Here is a 25,088-nt window from a genome sequence, read left to right on the forward strand (position 1 = left end):
CTTGGAGCCAATTTATGAAAAAGTATTTCCGCCTCATTTTCTTCACATGGTTGGATATCATTTTTCTTCTTTTGAAATCTATTAATCCGGCGCCAAATTTCCGAGGGATTTGAATTCCTATTGAGTTGAGTACAATAGTCTGCCCAAGCCTGTTTGGCTTTAAATTTGAAGGTTCTTTTGCAGAGCGCATCTATTTTTTTTACATTGATATAATTTGAAGTTATCATATTGCGCTTGTACGTTTTGTAAGCTTCCTTCCTTTGGGTAACTAACTGTTGACATTCCTCATCCCACCAAGGGGGATGAGGAGCCTTTTTAGGAGAGAAGGGGTAAGTTTTTTTAAGAGCTGAATCCGCCGAGGATGTCATTGAATTGGTGATAAAGTTAATCATTTCGTTAGTATTGTTGAAAAGCGGAATCTCGGAGAAATCTTTATCAATTTTTGTTTGAAACAATGCCCAATCAGCTTCTCGCATAGACCATTTATGAATGGGGGTAATATTAATATTATCAATTCTGAGTTGTTGTAACACAAATGTGATAGCATAATGGTCAGAGCCATACGTATCTGCTTTAACAGACCAAGAGAATTGTGAGCTAAAGTTGGACGAAATGAGGGTAAGATCAACACATGATGGAGGAGAGCCAGGGGCAGATACTCTGGTAGGAGATCCGTCATTTGCAATGATAAAGTTGTCGAAGTATTCTAAAGCTTCCATGAGTATGTTACCGCTATGATCATTGTTTATAGAGCCCCAGGCTCCATGATGGGCGTTAAAGTCGCCACCAATAATAAAATTATGCGGAATTTGTTGAAAAAGAGAAACATAGTCGTTCACTGTGACTGCAATGCTACCTGGACGATAAATACTAACCACAGATATTTTGGTGCCATTGACATCAATATCAATGCCACAAACTTCAATATTTTTATTAAATGTTTGGTTGAATACTATATTATTGTATTTAATATTATTAGAGATAATTATGCTAACACCTCCACCTCGTTTATTACGTCTATCTTTTCTAACAATATTAAATCCCTGTAAGGACATTTCATACTTAGGTTTGTACCAAGTTTCCGAAATAAGAGCTATATCAAAGTGTTCTTCTGTAAAAAGTTGCGTAATAGAGTTTTTATTAGAGTACGCTGATCTAGCGTTCCACTGGACAATTTTTAAACCGGCCATATCAGGTAAAGAAATGTTTAATCACGCTGTTAATTATATTTTCTACATCTTGTATAGAGGGAACTGAACTATTAATCGCAGGGTTTCGAGCAGGAATGTCTGAAAAGAAATTATTGATTGAATCCTTCAAAGTAGTAGCGAATTCATTTTTAAGATGTTCATCGTTATTTTTAGATACATTTTTATTATAGTTTCCGAACTGGAATACGGGGCTAGCACAAAAGCTAAATTCGCTTGGAGCGGTAATAAGCGTAGGAGACGATGGGTGTATTTTTCGTTTTTTTCTAGTAGAAGCTGCAGTATTTGAAATATTTGCAATGGAAGGCAAATGTTTTGATGAGCTTTGAGCAATATTGGAATAGGTATTTGGCCTGGAAACTAATGAAGGGAATTCAGTAGTGGATGACAGTAACGGAGCAAATCTGTTTTTTTGAACAATACTAGTGTAGGCAGGATTGTCAATAACTTTTTCGGCCTCTTTGAAAGAAATATTAAGGTGTGCCATTGCTTCCTTAGTTCGTTTTTGTTTTTTATACTCTGAACAATCTCGATTTGTCGAGTTGTGTGAATTAGAGTTACAAAAAATGCAGAAGTTATCACATTGAGTGCATTCGTTATCATTTTCTTTGCCGCAGTTTCGGCATTTCTTTTTTCCTTTACATTGAGATGCAGAGTGACCGTAACGAAGACAATTGTAACACTGCATAACAGGATGAACGTACGTGTCTACAGGACATCTCACTTTATTTATATAAATAAATTGGGGAATTTTGTTCCCTGCAAATGTGACAATTATCATTTGACGGGGGATTTTTTCAATCACTCCGTCTTTTATTACTTTTCGAAACATTCTTTGCACCTTACGAACAGAACACTCTGATTTTATAACTTTAACAAGATCATTTTCAGTCAGATATGTATCGACCGATCTCACAATACCTTTTTTTTTCAGTTAAATGTGAGGGGATATAAGCTATCAGTTTATTGTCTTTGAATACCGAATTTTCCACTAATTTGTTCGCAACTAACCCTGAATTAACTTCAATTTTAAGTCTATTACGACCCACGCTACTAATTTCTAAGATCGATTTTTCGTATTCCGAAAGTGCTAACAGTTTTTCACCAAGTCTCATTGGATGCAATCTTCCCACATTCAAAACTTCGTGTTCCACAAAAATTAAGTACGGACCTGTATCTCTTGACGTAAATCGATTATTAATGGAAATATCGCGTTTGAAAGACTGGTTTGGCTGGTCTAAATTACTTGCTGTTGTTGTTAATGAGCTTTTATTGTTATCATTATCTGCTGGAAAAACTTGATTTTTGTCCCCTGTTGCAATATTATTCTTATCGGCTTCTGTAAATCCGCGAAAACCATCTTGATTAATATTTACATTTGAATCGTCGAGTTCCATGCCATCCAGAACCCTGATATCCTCGATTCTTATATTTGAAGATCGCGGCGGCTTCCCGCCGCCAGGTGAAGTTCCCGACATCCGTCCCAGACAGATGTCGGATTTTTAAGTATAATTTCCCAGGATAAATTAAGTAATGAATCGACTTACTTGTAGAAATCCAAAAAACTTAACCAAATAAATGAGTAAAAGGTAAACAAACTGTGTATTTTTTGCCGCAATTAGTGAATCGACTTTTAAATCAAACACGTCTAATCACTAAGAGACTTGACAGACAACTGATGTATGTTTTTACTGAGCTGGTATTAAGCAGTATTCAATTATTGTTATACATATATACTCAATGTGGGCTTTCGTGAAAGATTTGTTATGCTTTATTGAAATTATTACATTGAGTGGTCCCCGTTTAGGATTTTGTCCTCTTCAGGGTTTGTGGTGAATGTGACATTAATGGCCGTAAAAAGCAAACAGTCCGAAAGAGCACTGGGGCAGTGGTGTCCCTGGTGTTCTTGGGTTGGACCGGCGGTGGTGGTTTAGTCGACTATTAGAAAACAGAGAAGAAAGTTTGATGGAGTTGGTGTTGATTCCATTGACATATGTGTGTACTGTCCGTGCTTTGCCCTCGACCAAGCTCCCTAGAAACCATTGTACGCCAACTGGCAAGCCAGCGGCCCTCGTCGGCGGTCAGGAGGTGGTTTTTAGGCTCAGCGTGGACAGTGAGCGTTCGAGTGTAGAAAATAATATTTGTGTAAAAAAAATAATTATTGTTGCTGACACGAAATATTAATAGTCCAGGAGTAAGTAACCTTTTTCGAGTGAATATTGGTACATATAGTATTTGCTCTTTCCAAACCTATTTTGAGCCAAGTTTGATTTTGGTAAACAGAATCGCAAGATGTCCAACTAACCTCTTCACACTATACAGGGTGAGTCACCACTAACGGGACGGAAGATTACAGCGAAATGGTAAAAGATTTGAATTTTTTTTAAATTAATAGTTTGTAAGTTGATCAAAGCTACATTTTAAAATTATTTTGAAATATACAGGGTGTCCCAATAAATGGCGGGGTATCAAAGTTATATTTTTTCTTATGGAACACCCTACATTTCAAAAAATTATCAGTTATGTAATAGATGTTCAAAATGTTTGCTTTCTTGTACAATACAACAAGCGATTTTATCGTCAAATGATTTGCATGTATTATGTAACATAGGTGGTGTTATAGACCCAAAAGCGTTCGAAATTCTTAATTTCATATCATCTGGAGTAGTAGGAAGTGTAGCATATACAATATTTTTAATATAGCCCCATTTAAAAAATCCATCTTTGTCAATCTTGGTGATCCAGGTGGCTTTCGTAGATAGCGTGATTGTTCATTTTTAGGAACAATTAAATTTGAATATCATACACGGATGTTTATATTTTTGATAATTACCTGGTTACATAAAATGACAATGTCATACAATGACATTAATTAACTACATCTTTTGTTTTAAAATCGATTTACAGATTAAGAATTTAAATAATTGCAAATTACGCAAAAACTATGAGACCTAGGAATAGGACATCCATACACCATTCGAAAGAGGTAAATCTGTTTAGTATAATTATGTATTAATATACATGGTCCATTTAAAATAAACATAATATGACATACTGAATAATCCAATAATGAAACTGTAAATTTTGAACACTTTGTAAATAAATGCGTAATAATCAATAATGGAATACATTCAACCAGTATCCAACTATTTAAATGTAAAAGAAATTTTTTTATAATTTCTTAAATAACTTGAGAATAAGCCTTCTTTTAAAACCTTAAATTTTAAGAGAAGTCCACATAACTCAGAACACTCTGTACATAGGTATAGGGAAGCCTTATAAAACTATACCTTATTTTTTGCCGACAATTAAAAAATGCAATAGAATACATTGTGTTCCATAAGAAAAAATATAACTTTGATACGTCGCCATTTATTGGGACACCCTGTATATTTCAAAATAATTTTAAAATGTAGCTTTTATCAACTTACAACCTATTAATTTAAATTTTTTTACAAATATTTTACCATTTCGCTGTAATCTTCCGTCCCGTTAGTGGTGACTCACCCTGTATATTCATAAACATGGTATTAACTTAGGCAAGCCACAAAAAACAGTTTCAGAATCTTGGTACGTAGTGTAATGACTTACGGAGTTAAGAATTGAATAATAAACATACGACACATCAAAGAATAATGGTCCAAAATTACAGCAGCCGAAATTGAGTTCATGAAAAGAAACCGTAGAGTAACAAGTCTCGATCGTTTTAGAAATGAGTAGCTAAAAAGGAATGGCAGTCGAACAAGACATACAATGAAGAAAACCGTTTAATTTGGTATGGATCAGACATCAACGAAATATTAGCATTTAACAAATTGCAAAATCATCTCAATGAACTAGAAGACTGGCTAGATGCTGGAAAATAAACGTCAACACAAACAAGTCTTGTCAAGTAAATTTCACAAATCGAAGAATTAGATGTCCACAACTACACCTAAATAATTCACCTATACCAATAAAAACAGAAGTAAAGTACCTGGGCCTTAATCTAGATAAAAACTTACTTGGAAATCACATATTGCACGACGACACCTCGACCTAGAAGTTAAAAATATGAACTAGCTAATCGACAGAAGACAACACCAAAATACTACAGACATTCCAGTCAAAAACTATTCGTAAGTTAGCTAAAGCCCCATGGTACGTGTCAAACCAAACCCTTCATGCAAACCTCAACATCCCCTTCATCAATGATGTGATTGCTGACCACTCCAGAAGATACATGAATCGCAGCGCATACCATCCAAATCATCTCATAGACGAACTATTCAACCCCCCACTGGTTGATAGACGCCTAAAAAGACTTTGGCCAGAAGACCTAGCTGCTAGGTAAATTCCAGAGAGTCGTCAATGGACGACACCCGCCACAAGCCAAGAACATACATCATATTTACTTATTACTGTATTGAAGTAGATTGTAAATTAGCAATAAATAAATAAATAAAAAAAATTTGGTATGGATACGTGAGAAGAGGAGATCTTACAAGGTGGAAATCAAAGATTTCGGATTGAAGTCCAATAGGAAAGAGAAAAATAAATAGACCCGAAGGTCATGGAGGATGAAGTGCAAGAGGTTATGGAAACCTACCTTAGAGATGGAGAATGTAGTCCAGGGTAATAAGGTTTTTTCCATGACACTTGAACAGCCAGGGTACTGAAGCGTTTTTTCGACAGGTAATACCTATAAGAGCAAATTGTAACTATTTCCTGCGTAGGATCTGGCGGCCATTTTTATTTATAAACAACTAAGTGTTAAAAAATGGCATTTTTCACTTTTTTTTCAAATCAATGGAAAACAGGGAAACTTATGGTTTTTTTAGTATAAACATCTTTGAGATTATGGAAAAAGCTTTTAAGTGACGTATTACAAAGTTTGATATACTCATTTATTGTTAATATAATTGTAAAAAAGGTCGGAAATGCAAAAAAAAATTTCGCAATAACTATTGTAAAAATTAGGGTACAGCTTTGAAATCTTTGTCAAATAAGGGTTCTTTGGTGCTTAATATGTCATAAAAATTTCAAAGCGATTTATTCGATTGTTTAAATTTTATTCAAATTGTTTATCCCAGAGAGCATTTTTTTGCAATAAAATAAGCCAGAAAAAAATTACGTTAGAACCATTCCACAGGTGTCAAATGAAAGAGCATGAGCTATATTTTCAACTTGGTTTAAAAAAAGTGAATAAAATATGCATTTATTAGTAATAAATAATTATGCAAAAGTATCGTAAATCTTTCCTTATAAACTTTTTATTTTGTTATATAAGAAATTATATATATTTATTACAATTTTTTATCGATTATGATATAAATAACATTACTTGGTAGATGTGCACTTAAATCAGGGTAAAAAAGTTATTTTTTTTTGGAAAAAGTTATTCAAAAAGTTTATAATGAAAAATTGACGATACTTTTGCATAATTATTTATTACTAATAAATGCATTTTTTATTCACTTTTTTAAATCATGTTGAAAATGTAGCTCATGCTCTTTCATTTGACACCTGTGGAATGGTTTTAACGTAATTTTTTTCTTACTTATGTTACTGCAAAAAAATGCTCTCTGGGATAAACAATTTGAACACAATTTAAACAATTGAATGAATCGCTTTGAAATTTTTATCAGATATTTAGCACCAAAGAACCCTCATTTGACAAAAATTTCAAAGCTGTACACTAATTTTTACAACAGTTATTGCGAAATAATTTTTTTGCAATTCTGACCATTTTTCGCAATTATATTAACAATAAATGAGTATATCAAACTTTGTAATACGTCATTTTAAAGCTTTTTCTATAATCTCGAAGATATTTGTACTAAAAAAATCATAAGTTTCACTGTTTTCCGTTGATTTGAAAAAAAAGGGAAAAATGCCATTTTTGACAGTCAATTGTTTATAAATAAAAATGGCCGCCAGATCCTACGCAGAAAATAGTTACAATATGTTCCTATGGGTATTACCTGTCGAAAAAACGCTTCAGTACCCTGGCTGCTGAAGTGTCACGAACAGGGTATATTTTTGTCTTATTACCCTGGCCTAATGGTAGGATATAAAAGACTGGAGACGTTTGCTGAAAGAAGGAAAGCGGCGACGTGTGTATTGTCCGATCTATTCCCTATCTTTTTATTCTTGGACAGTTTTATAATATTGGGATCGAGTTAAGAGGTTTTGAATGTTTTTGGTTCTCGAATCGTTTTATTTCAGGGTTTTCGTTCTTGGGTAGCGATCTTGTTTGATAAGTTGGTTACGTTTACATAGTTTTGGTATGTAATGTACCAAATGCCCTATTGCTCAACAGAGGAAGTCATCTCCGTTCTAGTTTGTCTAGCTCAACTTTTTGTGTATCTTCAATGGTGGTCATGACATCATCATCTAGTCATCTTCTTCTTTTAGTGCCTATTCGTTTCGAATATTGGCGATCATTCTGGCTATAATTATTTTATTAACTGATGCTTTAAATAGATTAGTTGTTGTTGTGGAGAACCATTTCCTCAGGTTCTTTAACCATGATATTCTTCTTCTCCCAATTCCTCGCTTTCCGAATTCTTTACCTTGAAGGATTACCTTTAGTAATCTGTATTTAGTGCCGTTTCTCATTATGTGTCCGAGATACTCTAACTTTCTCCTTTTAATGGTATATATCACCTCTATTTCTTTGCCCACTTTTCGTTGGTTATCTTGTCCGTCCATGATATCCTTAGGATTCGCCCGTATAGCCACATCTCGAAGGTTTCAAGTTTTTTCTCCATTGCTTCAGTGAGTGTCCAGGATTCAACTCCGTAATACAATGTTTAAGAAGATATAACATCGTAGGAGCCTTATTTTTATCTCCAGATTAAGGTTGTGGCTTTTAAAGAGTTTGGCCATGTTATTGAATGCACTCCTAGCCTTCTCTATTCTACATTTTATTTCTTTTGAGTGATCCCATTGTGGATGGGATGGCCTATTTTGGACACGTAGTAAGGGGAGACCGGTATAATACTCTTTAACTTATTATGATGGGTAAAATCGAAGGACGCAGAGGAATTGGTAGAAAGCAGGCCTCTTGATTGAAGAATATGCGGGAGTGGACAGGAATAAAGAAAGCAGAACACCTATTTAGAATAGCTCGAGACAGAGACAGTTTCGCCATGTTAATCGCCAACGTCAAGGGGACTTAATAGGGCACGTTAAGAAGAAGATCCCATTGTTCGTTTACTATCGTTCCAAGATATTTATACTGTTTTACTCGGTCCACTGGTGTATTATTGATAAGTAGTTGAGCGTCTCTAATTTTATTTTTGCTGATGATCATAAATTTAGTTTTTGATATACACACACCGGCAAAATTAGCCGAACACGTTAAAAATTGGACATGTTTGATGTCTCGTATTTCATAAACCAGTGGTCTGATTTGAGTGATTCTTTTAGTATGTTATAGCCTTAATATTTAAGAATATCGTTGTAATAATATTGTTGCTAGACAGGTAAATACCATTTTATACCGGGTGTACCAATCATACTGTGTTTTTTTCTTAAAGTTTGGAACACCCTGTGGAATATTCTAGCATATCTAAAATATTAGAATTAATACTCGATTGTAGACTTAGGCTTGCTTAACATTTTCCTTTTCGATTCATTTACTTATGTGAGATAATAAAAAAGTTATGTGCGTTAACAACTATCCATGTTTTTCATCAATAAATCCTCATAGTAGGGGAGGAAAGTATACTAAATTTGCAGTTATTCGAGCGTTGTGGGGACCTATTGGATTGTGAAGAGTATGTGCTAAAATCAGAAAAAGGTTAAGTGAAGTTTTCCATAAAGTGGGGGACTTTTCATTTTTTAATTTAATTTTCCATTTGAAACAATAATTTTTCTCCGATTATAGCGCTATCTATCCAAATTCGAAAAAATATGTCGAATAAAAGTTGCTTATTTTTAAGTAAAGAATCCAAATCTGCAATAAAAATTGGGGGCTCCTATTTAAGATTTTAAATTAAATCCCCCACCCCCACCTCCGTGGGGGCTCGTGACACCCCACGGACAGGGGTGGGGGGTAAATTAAAAATTATAAATTCGAACCCTGCGATATCTTGCGAAATGAACATCAGATCGTAAAACTGCAAAATACACATATTCAATATTTTTCAAAAATCTACCGAATGGCACCAAACATAACCCCCGCGGAGGTGGGGTGGGGGTTACATTAAAATATTAAATAGAAACCCCCAATTTTTATTGCAGATTTGGATCCTTGACGTAAAAATAAGCTACTTTTATTCACAACATTTTTCCTATTATGGATAAATGGCGCTATAATCGGAAAAAAACGATTGGTGGAACTGGAAAATTAAATTGAAAGATTGAGAATCCCACACTTTATGGAAAATTTAACTTAACTTTTTTTGGTTGTAGCACCCACTCTTCACAATCCACTCCAGGTCCCAAGAACGCTCGAGTAATTGCAAATTTAGCATACTTTTCTCCCCTACTATGAGGATTTATTGATAAAAAACATGGTTAGTTGTTAAAGCACATAACTTTTTTATTTTCCAACATAAGCAAATGAATCAAAAGAGAAAATGTTAAGAAAGCATAATTCTACAATCGAGTTATAATTTTAATATTTTATATATGCTGGAATATTCCACAGGGTGTTCCGAACTTTAAGAAAAAAACACAGTATGCTTGTTACACCCGGTATAAAATAACATTTACCTGTCTAGCAACAATATTATTACACCGTCCCATTTTTAACGTGTTCGGCTAATTTTGCCGGTGTGTGTCTTTACTTGAAGTCCAAATCTTTCACTTACTTCATTTACTTTGGTTATTAATTAGTTGCTGTAAACTGTTCAAACTGTCTGCAAAAATAACGGTGTCGTCTGCATAGCGGATGTTGTTTAGGCGTTCTCCATTTAGAAGTATTCCATGTTCGCAATTTTCCAAGGCTTCACTAAATATTTCCTCTGAATATAGGTTAAATAATATAGGTGAAAGTATACAACCTTGTCTAACACCTCGTAGAATCTGGATCGCTTCCGTTGGTTCACCTCCAAGATTCGTTCTTATTGTGGCTGATTGGTTCCAGTATAAATTTTGTATTATACGTCGGTCTTTATCATCCATTTGGGCTTTTGTTAGAACATCCATCATTTTTCGGTGTTGAACTGTATCAAATGCTTTTTGGTAGTCCACAAAGCAGGTGTAAATATCGCAAGTCATATCTCTGCATCTTTGAAATAAAACCTGCAGACTAAACAGTGCATCTCTTGTACCTACGCCTTTCATGAATCCAAACTGTGTGTCTTGTATTCTCTCTTCGCATAGCTTGTATATTCTACGATGTATAATTTTAAGAAAAAGTTTTAATGTATGGCTCATTAGACTTATTAGCCTATATTCTCCGCACTTTTTTGCTCCCTGTTTCTTTAGTAAGGTAATAAATTCTGAAACTAGCCACTCTTTTGGGATATTGCATGTGTCATAGATATTATTGAAGATTTTGCATAGTATTCGTAAAGATTCATCATCAAGAAGTTTAAGAAATTCAGATTGTACTCCGTCTGGTCCTGGAGCTCTACCTTCTTTTAGTGATATTATGGCTGCTCTTATTTCTGCCACTAGTATAGGTGGTCCTGTTTCCGTAGGTATAGGGGACTGGTTCCCCCTCTCATAAAAAAATAAATTTCGTATGTAATTTTTCCAGGGATTATTGATACTCTCTTTGTCCACGATTATCTCTCCATTGTCATTAACAAGTTTACTTATTCTTCTGTTTTTACATTTGCCTGTAATTTTTCTTACCTTCTTATGCACGTTGAAGTCGTCGTATTTACTTTGCAGAATTTCGATTTCTTGGCATTTTTTCTCCAGTTCTTTCTGTTTGGCTTCTCTGATCTTTCACTGTATCTCTCGCTGTAATGTTTTATACATGAAGTTATCGTTCTTGTTTTTCCTTCTTTCTTCCATTAGTTGCAGAATCTCCGTCGTCATCCATGTCTTATTCTTACCTTCTTCGTTCTTCATAAAATTGTCTTTAATGTCGTCTATCGTTTTATTAAGGGATTCTATCTTATCTTCTGTGCTTTCCGTTGTATTATCGAGTATGTATGTATGTATGTTTTGCTGACTATTTCTTTTACTTCGCTACATTTCAGTTTTCTCATGTCATGTTTTTTTACAGTTTTTCCGCGTATTTTCTTTAACTTGGCTCTATACACGCCCACTAAACGATTGTGGTCAGATTGAATATCAGCGCCTGGGTAGGTTTTAACACTTGAAACTATTTCGATATCTTTTGTTAACAAGCATATAGTCTGTTTGATTTCTTATAATAACGTCTTCTCCGTTGTCTCTAGGTGATTTCCACGTATACAGGGGTCTAGGTGGTAGTTTGTAAAATGTGTTTAGCACGATTAAGTCATGCGCAGCTGCAAATATACTCATTGTTTCTCCGCGTTGATTTCTCTCTCCTAATCCATCTGGTCATGAACCCTGTAAATTACATACATTGAAGTGAGCTTACAGCCTGCACTTTTACATAAATTGAATTACTCAAAATTTACATTATCTAATTATTGCTTATTACATATACTATGCTTCTTCAGTTGAAACCCATCTTTGGCTCAGCAAAAAATTATTGACAAGTAATATACAAATTATACTAAAATTAAGGTCCGAACCGATCTATACCCTGATTAAAGAATTCTTGTAGCTGTTGCTCGAAGAATTCTTTTACGGCATAGGGAAAACGATTACCGTTTAACGCATTTTTCGCTGGCCCAATGATTTGAAAATCACAAGGCAATAAATCGAAACTATAGGGTGTATGGTCTAGTTATCTTTTATATCTTTTATTGTAGATTTTATTTCACTTCTTTGGCAACAAATGTCAATGACACTACGTGACAGCTTCCCTGGACGTTTTCGTCTTATTGCTTGATGGAGCTTGTTCAAAGTTTCATTATACAGATTTGCGATGATATGCACTCTTCTTCTTCTTCTTTCTCGAAACTCCTTATGCCCCTCAGGGGCGTCGGAGGTTTTATTCATCCTCTATCCATATCTTCCATTTCTTGCGGTCCTTTGCTAACTCTTTCATTTGTTGATGTGTTTTTCCTTTTTCCTGTCCAATTTCTATAATCTGATCGATCCATCTCTTCCTTGGCCTCCCTTTCCTTCTTTTACCATATCTTTTTGATTCCAGCACCTGCTTTGGTAGTCTTCCCTGGTCCATTCTGTTAATGTGTCCATACCATTTTAATTTTCTTTTTTATATCTTGGTTATTATCGATTCCTGTTTCAGTCTTTGTCTAATATCTTAATTTCTTATTCTGTCCAATTTCGTTTTTCCTGCTATTTTTCTTAGCTGCTTCATCTCCGCTGCGTTTATTGTACTGTATATTTTTGCATTGTTTACCCATGTCTCACTTGCATATATTAAAGTTGGTACAGAGATTGCGTTGTGTACCTTCAGTTTTATTTCTTTATCTATTTCTTCCTTTCCAAATATTGTTTTATTTAGTGCATAGTAGATCTTATTTGCTTTTTTCGCTCTGTATGAGATTTCTTGATCTATTTTTCCATCCTTTGATATTATTACTCCAAGGTATTCAAACGTCGAGACTGCTTCTATTATTTCGTTTTTGCACCTAAATATTGTTTGGTTTATTTCTTCCATTTTCTTTTGGGTTACTATCATGGTCTTCGTTTTCTTTACATTTACCTCCATTTTCAAATTTTCTATTTCCTCCACCCAGATATCGATTAATTTTTGCATTTTCTCTTTATTGTCTGCTATTATTACTAAGTCATCTGCATATAGTAATCCCTCCATTCTAACTGGTACTAAATTCCTTTACCCTATTGTTGACTGTAATTGCCTTGACCTTCTTTTAGCGCTTTTCATTACTCTACCCATTACTAATATAAACAAAACTGGGCTGATACTGTCCCCTTGTTTTATTCCTCTCCTTAACTTTATTACTGGCGATCTGTTTCCGTTTATTTGTACTTTAGCAAGTACGTTTCTATATGTACTTTTTACCACGCTTACTATCTTTTACGGGATTTGCAGATCTTCCATTACTGACAATATTACTTCTCTATTTATAGAATCAAAAGCAGCTTTAATATCTATAAACGTAATATGTAAGTCTTCTCCTATCTCGTTTTTCCTTTTAATTATATTTCTCAGTATGTATATATTATCTGTTGTTCCTCTTTCCTTCCTAAAAGCCGCTTGTTCTTCTTCTAGTTTTCCTTCCAGTTCTTTCCTGAGCTTCCTTTCTATTATCCAGGTGTAGACTTAATATGCCACTGATGATAAGCATATAGCCCTATAGTTATCACATTCCGCTTCATCTCCTTTCTTGTGTATTGGTATCAATAAATTTTCTTCCCAGTCTTTCGGTATCTTTTCTGTTCTCCATGCTTCCCTCATTATTTCCAGTAGCCAAAGCTTGCCTCGTTCTCCCACGTACTTCATCATCTCCGGATCTATGTCATTGGCACCTCCCGCTTTTCCAGTCTTTATTCTTGCCAATCCTTCTTCAATATCTTTGATATGAATTTCGTCTACTCGATTGTCCCTATCCTCCTCTCTTGCCTGCTGTCCTCTCTCCTCATTTTGTTGGTTGCTTGCCTCGAATTTTTCTTTATAGTGATTATTCCATACGGTTAGTATGTCTTGTATGTTTGTTTTCAATTCATTTCGCTCATTTCTAATTCCTCTTATTTGTTTCCTTTTTGTTCCTTTCATGCTTCTTATTTTATTCCAAAACTGTTTATTGTTATTCCCAAAACCTTCGTTCAATTCTTCACCGAATTCCTTCCAGCTTTTCTTCTTCGCATCTTTTACCAGTTCTTTCACTACATTTCTCTGTCTTCTGTATTCGTCTCTGTCTTGCTCTTCATTTGTGTTTATGTATCGCTTCCACATTTCTTTCTTCTTTTTTACTGCTTGCTTTATTTCCTTATTCCACCATCCAGTTCTTTTATTATTCTTCCCATTCTTTCTTATTCCACATACTTTTTTGCAGTGTTCCACAACGTGTCTCTCAATTTTTTCCATCTCTCTTCCATATTCCATATTTCCTCATTGTTTTCATGCTGTTCCAGTATTTTATCTGTCTCTCTTTGGTATAACTTCCTCATTTCCATATTTTTCATCTTATGTATTGCTATTCTTGTATATTGAGGACTCTCTATTATTTCCATTAGTTTCATGTTTATCTCTGCTGTCACTAGTCTGTGTTGGGTACCGAGTTCGGCTTCGTTCTCTGTTTTTATATTTTGTATCGTTAGTTCTGCGTCTCAAGGATATACTATGTAGTCAATTATGCTTCTCGCATTTCTTTTTTCTGCTACGTATGTTTATTTTTCGTTTCTCGCTTGATACCAGAAAGAATTACCTATTAACAAGTCATTTATTTGGCAGAAACTTATCATTCTTCTACCGTTCCTATTTATCGTCTCTTTTCCATACCTTCACAAGCAGCCTAATGCCATTTTTTAATCATTTCCTATTCGTGCATTCCAGTCTCCTAGTAAAATGATGTTTTTGCTTTCCTCTTGTATCTCATCAATAAGTTTCTGTATCTCATCATAGAATAGTTCTGTTTTTCATGCTCTCTTCCTTCTACCGGTGCATATACCTGTATTATGTGACATTCTTCTTCTTCTAACTCTATTTTTATGTATATGGTTCTTGGTGATACTGGTTTAAATTTGGTTATTCTTCTATTCATTTCTTTCGTTACAACTATTCCCACGCCTTCTTTTGCCCTTTGTCCTATCTGAACTCCGGAATAGTATAGTATGTGCTGCCCTCCGATATCGACAATTCCATTTCCTACTTTTTTCGTCTCTCTTATTCCTATCAACTGCAGCTCAAATCTTTCCATTTCCTCTGTTAATTCACGTTCCTTTTCTGTTAGGGAGGTGATATTCCATGTACCTATTCTCGTTTGACATTTGTTTTCATTTTTCTTTTCTTCCTTGTTATTAGTTATCCTCGTTGTTTGCTCTTTCATATTACTGGATGTTCCATGTCCTTTCCTGGTCGTCATCAATGTCTCTCCGTCCAATTCGCTTATCAGTTTTTTGGATGGATTGTTCTTGGGTATTTGTTGCTTATCTCAGGTATTAGTGTATCTGCATCATTGTCCCATATCCATTCTTCGTTATCTATTATTATTTTTTGAAACCTTACTTTGACTTTCTTCCCCTTGCTTCTTTCTTCTTTTGCCTTAATTCTTATTTTTCCTTGTATATCCCTCTCCTTCTTGCTCATGTCCTCGTTAATATATATTTTTCCTTGTCTGTACCCTCTTAGTTTGATTTTATTTTTCATGACATTATATTTTTCAGACTCGTTGCTTAGCTTGATCAAACAGGTTTTACTGTCTAACCTTTTAGCATATGCTACTGTTACTTGCACTCCTAGCTCGTTATCTAGGAAAGTTTTCATTTCCTCTTTTAGAATGCTGTGTTCATCCGTCTTGACATTAAGGCCTTGGATTACGATGTTATTTCTGCTTTCTTTGTTTTCTAATTTCTCTAATCTGTTTTAATTTTAACTATTTATAATGGGAAATAAGCCACAATATTATTAAAAAATGATTTTTATTAACGTTTCGACTCCCAAATCGGGTGCCGTTGTCAAAATACAAAATACTACTAACATAAACAAAAATGTTGTTGCTTAGTAAAAAAATTCTTCTAATAATTTATTTAATTTGACTCATTTATATCGGCAATTCAGATACATATGATACATTTTAAAGTAGAAGACTTTAAAATTATATTGCCAATATTTATGAGTTGCGTTCCTGGGACGACTTTACTGAAAGATAGTTCATTCGATTACATGAAATCAACTCCAACTCAATAATATCCGTCACAAAAAAATCATAGCATGTGATCTGTCTTTAAAAAGACAACCACATGCAACGGTGACATTAAAATTCTCGCGTTAGAGATCTCATAGTAAATCACGAGGGAAAACCAGGAAAAACCTCGTGATACTATCCCGACATCGTAAGTATTTGGTCTTACATTTAATTTACTCTCAAAATTAATACCAAATTCTGACTTTACTATAATTTTGTTTAAATTATAAATAATATCAATAATACATGGATATATAAGTAATACTAAATTATAAAATATGTACTAACTCGACTACTTTGGCTTACTAACTAACTATTGACTTAATAATTGTGGTATTTTCTTTCTATTGACTTCCTCTTTCAGTATGGGTATCCACGTCCTACTGCATTTCACCGAGGAATTTGCGACACAATTGGTTTCGTTTAGCATAATTAGAGCCGCTTCTTTGTACCTCAAAGTAGTCGAGTTAGTACATATTTTATAATTTAGTATTACTTATATATCCATGTATTATTGATATTATTTATAATTTAAACAAAATTATAGTAAAGTCAGAATTTGGTATTAAATTTGAGAGTTAATTAAATGTAAGACCAAATACTTACGATGTCGGGATAGTATCACGAGGTTTTTCCTGGTTTTCCCTCGTGATTTACTATGAGATCCCTAACGCGAGAATTTTAATGTCACCGTTGCATGTGGTTGTCTTTTTAAAGACAGATCACATGCTATGATTTTTTTGTGACGGATATTCTTGAGTTGGAGTTGATTTCATGTAATCGAATGAACTATCTTTCAGTAAAGTCGTCCCAGGAACGCAACTCATAAATATTGGCAATATCATTTTAAAGTCTTCTGCTTTAAAATGTATCATATGTATCTGAATTGCCGATATAAATGAGTCAAATTAAATAAATTATTAGAAGAATTTTTTTACTAAGCAACAACATTTTTGTTTATGTTAGTAGTATTTTGTATTTTGACAACGGCACCCGATTTGGGAGTCGAAACGTTAATAAAAATCATTTTTTAATAATATTGTCGCTTATTTCCCATTATAAATAGTTAAAATTGTAAAAATGCCACAAGAAAATAGCTTCAGAACTCTAATCTGTTATTTATCATGTTTATATGATTTTTCAGTATCTTGTTTTCTTCTTTGATTAATTCATTCTGTTTCACTATTTCCTTCATCTCATTAAAATACTGCTTATTGACCTCCTTTATATCTTTTATTTCTTGATGCACATCTTGTAACATCTCCAACAACGCCTCCATTTGTTTCTCCATTTTTATTTGAATGGAATCAGGTTAGGCACCCACCGCGTCTCGAGTGCAGTTCACAAGGCGTGAACCCTACTCAATTCAAGCTCACCCTTCCCTGCCTTCCGAGCTGGCCGTGTCTACCTTCCTAAAACCTCAAAATATTTTGTCTATTTTTGATGTTGTCTTGTTGTTTTCTTTCCGCTTCCAAATAATGTGGTTCTTATCAGTACTGATGTCGCTTTTCTGCTTTTTATTTTTGCTCAGCTGACGGCGTTTATTGTTGTCTAAATTAATTAAATGTATTTAATTAGTTCTACTTACAGTTTTTACCGCTTTTGTTTCCTACATGCAATCTATGCTATGGCACTTAACTACATAATCGGTCTAATGAATTAAAATACACTCATAACTTTCCAAAAATTGGATTTGATTAAGGAGCACTTTATACACAGCTAATCGCTTTCCACTCGCAGGACCGTATCGATATGCACTCTAGATTCTGTAAACTCTATAGGCAAGGGTCCTTCATGTGATTGAAAAAAATGTTTTTTACCGCACGTTGATTACATTTGGACGGATTGTTAACACCAGACGCCATTTTTAAGTCACGATACTTAAAATCGCAGTCAAATACAAATAATAGGAACTGACCAATGTAACGTGTACAAACATAACTAACATTGACTAACCTAACCAAAGATGGGTTTCAATTGAAGAAGCGTGTACCTATTTATTACTAGTTGTCCCTAATGTTTATTTAACATTTTTAGCAATCGTATTTCCTGTTTTGGACGTCGTCAGATTAGCTGTAAGACATAAAAAGAGCAATGAAGTAATATCGTCGGTGAATAATGGTATTATATTTGAAAAAATCAAAACCTACATTAGCTGTGATTGCACAATTGTGAATAATATGGTGATTGCTCTTAGAACTATTACCAATTTATGTTTGCATGAAGCGGGTGAGAGTCTCGTCTACAATAACCGTTTTGATATTTTGGAAAATTTTACCTCATTTAGCAATTTGAACAAAAACTGTCAAGTAAGTTTTATCTATTATTTTACTTTAGAGCTGTTCCAGGTCAAATCAACACACTTTGAATTAATTTTTTTCCTGACCTACTTAGATTTTGTTAAAATTTAAAGTAGTCATAGTGGATAATAAGTGAAGAAAAATACAAAATTTAAAATTTTTATCTCAAGCCGTTTTTGAAATTCATAAATATACCTTTTACACAGAAGATCTTTTTCTTCAATTTTTGTAATTAATGGTATACAGCCAGCTGCAGGAAATGTTTCCTTATGGGTTTTCGAAATATTGTTATGTAATGTTTTCAAAAAAAAATCCACAACATCGCGACCATACTTTATAGGAATGGTTGTAGAAGCTGTCCTAATTGAGCTAGAATGCTGGGAGAGGTGTCATTTTGTAGAATTTTTAAAGCTCTTTACAGTGATATATACAGCATTATGTTATGATAAACAAATTTTTCTCAAACAAAAAAAATATATTTTGATTAAGTTTTTTTCCAAAAAGTACATAATTTAAAATTTTTAATATTCCTACAAATACATAGTATTATTGTTAATAACATATAACAAAATTTATCATGGGATGGTGATGGGTTCGACATAAAAAAAAATAAATTTTACACATACAGTATGGTGCAAATGAGAGGAATAAATTCGTAATGTCACAAGCTGGCCACTTTAAGGAAAAATCCCGAAACAGGTCGAATTTTATTTTTAAATTGTAATTTTTTGGCATATATGTCATATTAGTAACGTCATCCATCTGGGCGTGATGACATAATTGATTTTTTTAAATGAGACTAGGTGTTCTGAAGGTTAGAACATGAGAAAAGGTTATTCAATTCTCGATTCTGTAATTAATATAAACAATAATATAATTATGTATTTATACCTAGGTACATGGTTTTTTTAATTAAATTAATTGAAAAAAAAAGAAGACGGTATGTTATTTATTTAATTTAAAATAGATTTTACTGTTCCCAGAAACAGATAAATTACATATATTCTTCTTTTTTGTCAATTAATTTAATTTAAAAAAAATTTTTACCACCCTGTATAAATATTTGTTATTGTTTATATTACTGAATAGAGAATTAAATAACCTTTCAAATGAGCTAACACACGACCTATAGTCTCATTTAAAAAATTATCGATTACGTCATCATGCCCAGATGGATGACGCCACTAGTATGATATATATGCCAAAAAATTACAATTTAAAAATAAAAATCGACCTGTTTAGGGATTTTTCCTTAAAGTCGCCAGCTTGCGACATTACGAATTCATTCATTTAAAAATTCATTTCATCATTAAAATTCATTTTTTTTATGTTGTCATCACCATCCCATGATAAAATGTTTATGTTATTAACAACAGTATTATGTATTTGTAGGAATCTTATGAACATTTTGAATTATGTATTTTTTGGGAAAAAATTTAAAACAAAATATATATTTTTTTGTTTAAGAAAAACTTGTTTATCATAACATCATGCTGTATATATCACTGTAAAGAGCTTTAAAAATGCTGCAAAATGACACCTCTCCCAGCATTCTAAGCTCAATTAGAACAGCTTCTACAACCATTCCAATAAAGTATGGTCGCGGTGTTTTGGATTTTTGAAGTTATACTTCTTTAGGCGCGATTGAGGGTGAAATTTTATTAATCTGCGCGCATGCGCACACAGACAGTATGGAGTTCGTTACTAAATGTTTTAATTTATGTATGTATCAGTCCAGAAAAGGTGTGGAAAGAATATATTAGTGTTTTTAAATATATTTTTCGATAAACGTGTTAAAAATGCAATTTATAGCACTCCATAGGAGCGTTAAAAATGCTACTTTAAAGCACCAGTGCTTTAAAAATTTTAAGGCACTGCAGTTAAAAGTGAATTGTCAAATTGTGAAACGTCAAAATATTTATATTTCATTTATTAACATTAATATTAATAATACAACTTGCGCAATTTGAAAAAGGTGGTTTAAAAGGTTTTTTTAAATTTAATTTAAACTGTATTATTGCATTTTTAACACGTTTGTAGAAAAAAACTATTAAAATTATTTACAAAAATAAAAGTAGATGTTGTTCTATAGTTGTTATGATTTACGTATTTACAGTATAGGCAGTTTTGATGTAATGTCAAGAAAAATATAAAAATGGAATGTCAGTCAAGTTCAAGTAAGTTTTTGTAGGTATTGTCCTGTAATTGAGAATGAATAAATTATAATTGTTAATATTATATAAGACGTTTGTAGAAAAAATATTGTATGATATAGGTGTTAAAAAGTACATTTTTAAGGCACTCTTGTGAATTGCAGAATGAGCGAAGCTAATCTTTCACATACGTGCCTTAAAATTGTGCTTTTAACATTAATTTATATCATAAATAACTATTATTATAATTTTTGTGTATTTGGACTTGTCTACCTCGGGAATAAGATAATAAGTAATATTTAAAGTATTTTATAATTCACTTCGTATGTTTGTCACTATGTCTGAGAAATCTTGTAGCCCGTATAAACAAAAGGGTATAGCTCAGTGGTAGAGGCGTTGGGCTGGAGATCAAGAGGTCCCCGGTTCAAATCCTGGTGTTTTCTAATATTTTTTTAATTTTTGGTATTGTTTTAATAAAAAATTTTGGAAAGTAGTAAGTAAAAATTAATTTAATCTTTAAATAAAATACAAATAAACTGTCCGAAAGTATATTTATTTCATTGAAATCATATTTAGAAGTATAACTTCTTCTGTGCGTACAAAGTACCCACACATTCTTTTTTTTTTGGAAAACTTTACATAACCATATTTCGGAAACAGCTTGAGATAAAAATTTAAAACTTTACCTTTATCTTTTAAAAATTTGTATTTTTGTTTTCCTTATTAGCCACTATGAGTATTCCAAATTATAACCAAATCTGAAGAGGGGTGGAAATTAGGTGTGTTGAGTTGATATGGAATGACCCTTTACCCACTTTTTTGGAGTGAATGCTTCTTATCGCTCGGTATGATGTTTTTGCACGGGTCCGAAATCCTATTTAGCGTCATTCGAAAAATCGAGACGCGTGCATGTCGAGACCTTGCGGTATACAGTAATATACATAATTTACATGCATACACACTTATTATAATTTTATGTAATTATTTTTTATAACAACTTGAGAACGACTGGATCGCTTTGGCTAAGTTTGATTTTAAAATATACGAAATTAAATATAATTAAATTAAATAAATAAATAAAATCGAATCTAATCTCAAATTTCCAAAAAATATTAACAATTCAGTAATAAGTAGACCCAAAATTTTTTTGGGTTCCGTCACTGGCTATATATTAGAAGATACGTATAATTAGATCGATCGTCTAAAAATCAAGTTTTTGGTGGTAAAAAGTGAATTTTAAAACTTATAAACAACAATTAATAAAACTTAATTAATAGTTAAATGGTTTAAAATATTTACATAGTGAAAATTCATAATTTTTATTGTGGAAGTGTAAATTTAGTTTATTAACCTACAAACAAGTAAGACGCGTGGTGACAGAATTTAATAAGGTACTCAAAAATAACAATAACATAAACATAGGCGTAACAATTCAAGGTAAGAATATTCCATATTTTTATTATTAAAAATAGATTTTGGATCCTCTGGACGGTTGGATGGTTAAAGTATTGGATTATAATAGTATAAATATTCTTTAAACCATAATAAATAAAGTAAGCCTAAAATCAACTTAAAAATCAATTTAAAAATAAAATATTTGATTTAAAATCTAAACAAACTACATTTAACCACTCAAGGAAAGGCGGTTCCTCCGCAGGGTCGACTTGGGATAAACCTTTATCGGTGAGTGGTCGTGTAGGGAAAGGTAAAAACAAATACATCGTCATGGAAAAAATAATGGAAGAAATAATAGAAAAACTTAATAAAATGGAAGAGAGAGAGATTAGGGTAGAAAATAAAATAGATGCTATATCAATCGAACTCAATAAGCTAAAATTAGAAAATGAACTGATCAAAAAGGAAAACCTGGAAATCAAAGAGGAGATGAAATTGCAAGAAAGAAGAATCGAGGCTCTAGAAAAAGAAGTAAGAAAGAAAAACATTGTGATACATGGTGTCGACGAAACAACAAATGAAAATAGAGCAATCCTAAAAAATAAATTCAAAGAAATAACTAATAAAATGAACATTTCAATAGACGAAAACGAGGAGATACAAGATATCTATAGAGTAGGAAACCAAAATAATAAAAGCAGGCCTATAAAAATAGAACTTAAACATGTGTCGAAAAAAATAGAGATACTAAGCCAAACACGCAGACTCAAGGGCAGCAAAATATTCATTACGGAAGACTACTCAAAAGAATACCAACAGAAAAGGAAATTTCTAACCCACCAACTGAAATTGGCTAGAGATAAAGGTTACAGAGCGTTCCTAAACTATAACGGGCTCAAAATAGATGGAGAAATATATACCCCGGAGCAGTTGGGCTACAAAAATGATAACAATGGAGAAATTCAACCTGAAAATGGAGCAGAGGAACAAAAAACAAAGGGGAGAAAAGCGAGTGAAAGATCCCCAGGAAACGAAATACAGCAAATACCAAAATCAATAAGAACAGCAGAAGGGGGAGCATATAACTCAAAAAAACTGAAAACACAGGCACCAAAAACTGCAAAGATACTAGTAAAAAAGACAACGCAAATGGAAAAGGACAACGAAAATAATGGAAAGGAAACAACAATAATAGGTACTTGGAATATCACAAGTCTTTATGGTAAAGAATTTGAATTGACAGAGGAAATGAAAACATACGGCATTGACATCCTAGGCCTGAGTGAAACGAAGAAGAAGGGAAGAGGAAATATGAGATGTGGCGATGGTTACAAGCTCTTCTACTCAGGTGTACAAGAAATGGAAAGAGCAAAAGAGGGAGTCGGTTTTATAATCACGGATGATCTGAGTGGGAGAGTTGTAAAATACCAAGCAATAAACTCTAGAATAATCACCGTGAGTATAAAACTAGACGAGTTAGTTAGCATAATACAAATATATGCACCAGTCGAGGGCACAGAAGAACAGAAAATGTCTCAATTCTATAGCGAACTCCAAACAGCTTTAGACGAAGTGAGAGAAGATACTGAGAATATAATTATTATGGGAGACTGGAATGCTAGAGTTGGAAATGACATCAACAAGGGACTTGGAAGCCTTGGGCGGTATGGAGAAAAAGCTGAGAACAGAAATGGGAAGAAGATGATACAATTTTGTGTAAATAACGACTTAAAAATTGGAAATACATTCTGGTATCAAAATATGGAGGACAGATACACTTTTGAAGCACAGGAAAGAAATGCCAAAAGTCTAATAGATTACATCGTGATTCCTGCAGAAATGAATATTATCAAAAATATAAAAACAGGAAAATTTGCAGAACTTAATACTCAACACAAGCTACTCGTAGCCGAAATGACTACAAAGAAAAAGCAATATATAGTCAATAAGTCATACACTAAGATAAATATTAAGAAGCTGAAAACAGAGAAAGAGAAAAGTGACTATAAACAAGAAATATATGAGGAATTGCAAAGAATGGAGCTGGAAAGAGAGCAATTGGATATGGAAGAAAGATGGAAAATACTAAAAGACACACTATATAAAACAGCAGAGAAAATTTGTGGAAAAAAGTCAATAAATAAATATCATAAGAGAACAGAATGGTGGAGTCAAGAACTAAAGAAAATAATAAAGGAAAAGAAGCAAGCCTGGAAAAAATATCAACAATGTAGAAATGAAAATAACAAAGTAGAATACATGGAGAAACGTAATAGAGCAAAGATAGCAGTAAGGAAAGCGAAAAATATGAGCTGGGAAGAATTCGGAAAAGAATTGGAAGCAAATTACAAAACAGATAACAGAAAATTCTGGAACCGTATAAAGGGTCTAAGAGGGAAAAAAGGTAGGGAACAGTATGGAATCAAAGATAAAAATAACCAATTGAAAATAGAGACTACAGAAATAGTAGAAGTATGGAAACAATACTACGAAGATAAATTCAAACACGAAGAAGTAGAAATATATGAAGCAGGAAGAAATAGACCAGAACTGGAGGAGGAAGAGGAACCAGAGAGTATAAGGAAGGAAGAACTGGAAGAAGCTATAAACAATATTAAACTTGGAAAAGCGGCAGGAGAGGACCAACTAGATCCAGAAATGATAAAATGGATGGGTGAAAAAGGAGAGGACTGGCTATTACAGATATGCAAGGAAGCATGGAGTACAGAGAAAATCCCAGATGACTGGAAGAAGAACATAGTTCTACCAATATACAAAAAAGGACAACATAATGAATGCGAGAATTATAGAGCAATATGCTTGTCATCGGTCGCCTTCAAGGTATACACGAGAATTATAGAGAAGCGTCTAAGATCAGTGATAGAGAAAGAATTGGAAGACGAACAGGCTGCATTCAGATCAAACCGTCAAACAAACGATAACGTCTACATCATAAGAAATATAATAGAGAGACAATGCCGTAAAGGGAATGAACTATTTCTCATGTTCGTCGATCTGAAGGCGGCATTTGATATGATAAACAGAGAAATATTGTGGAAAATATTGGAAAGCTATAATATACCAAAAAAGATGATAAAAGTCATAAAATCTATATATATGGAAGTAGAAGGCCAAGTACAAATAAATGGAGAA

General features: G+C 33.1%; 1 protein-coding gene across 1 annotated transcript in view; it reads left to right on the forward strand.

Moving 5' to 3' along the window:
• The window catches only part of LOC126888784 (phospholipase A-2-activating protein), an 85,073-nt gene that overhangs the window by 51,857 nt on the left and 8,128 nt on the right, over positions 1-25,088 (forward strand). Inside the window, exon 11 of the mRNA XM_050657154.1 lies at positions 18,125-18,396. Within this exon, the coding sequence (XP_050513111.1) occupies positions 18,125-18,396 (272 nt within the window). The remainder of the gene's footprint in view (positions 1-18,124; positions 18,397-25,088) is intronic.

This window comes from Diabrotica virgifera, chromosome 7, assembly GCF_917563875.1.
Source record: "Diabrotica virgifera virgifera chromosome 7, PGI_DIABVI_V3a".
In the NCBI taxonomy this organism is placed as follows: domain Eukaryota; kingdom Metazoa; phylum Arthropoda; class Insecta; order Coleoptera; family Chrysomelidae; genus Diabrotica; species Diabrotica virgifera.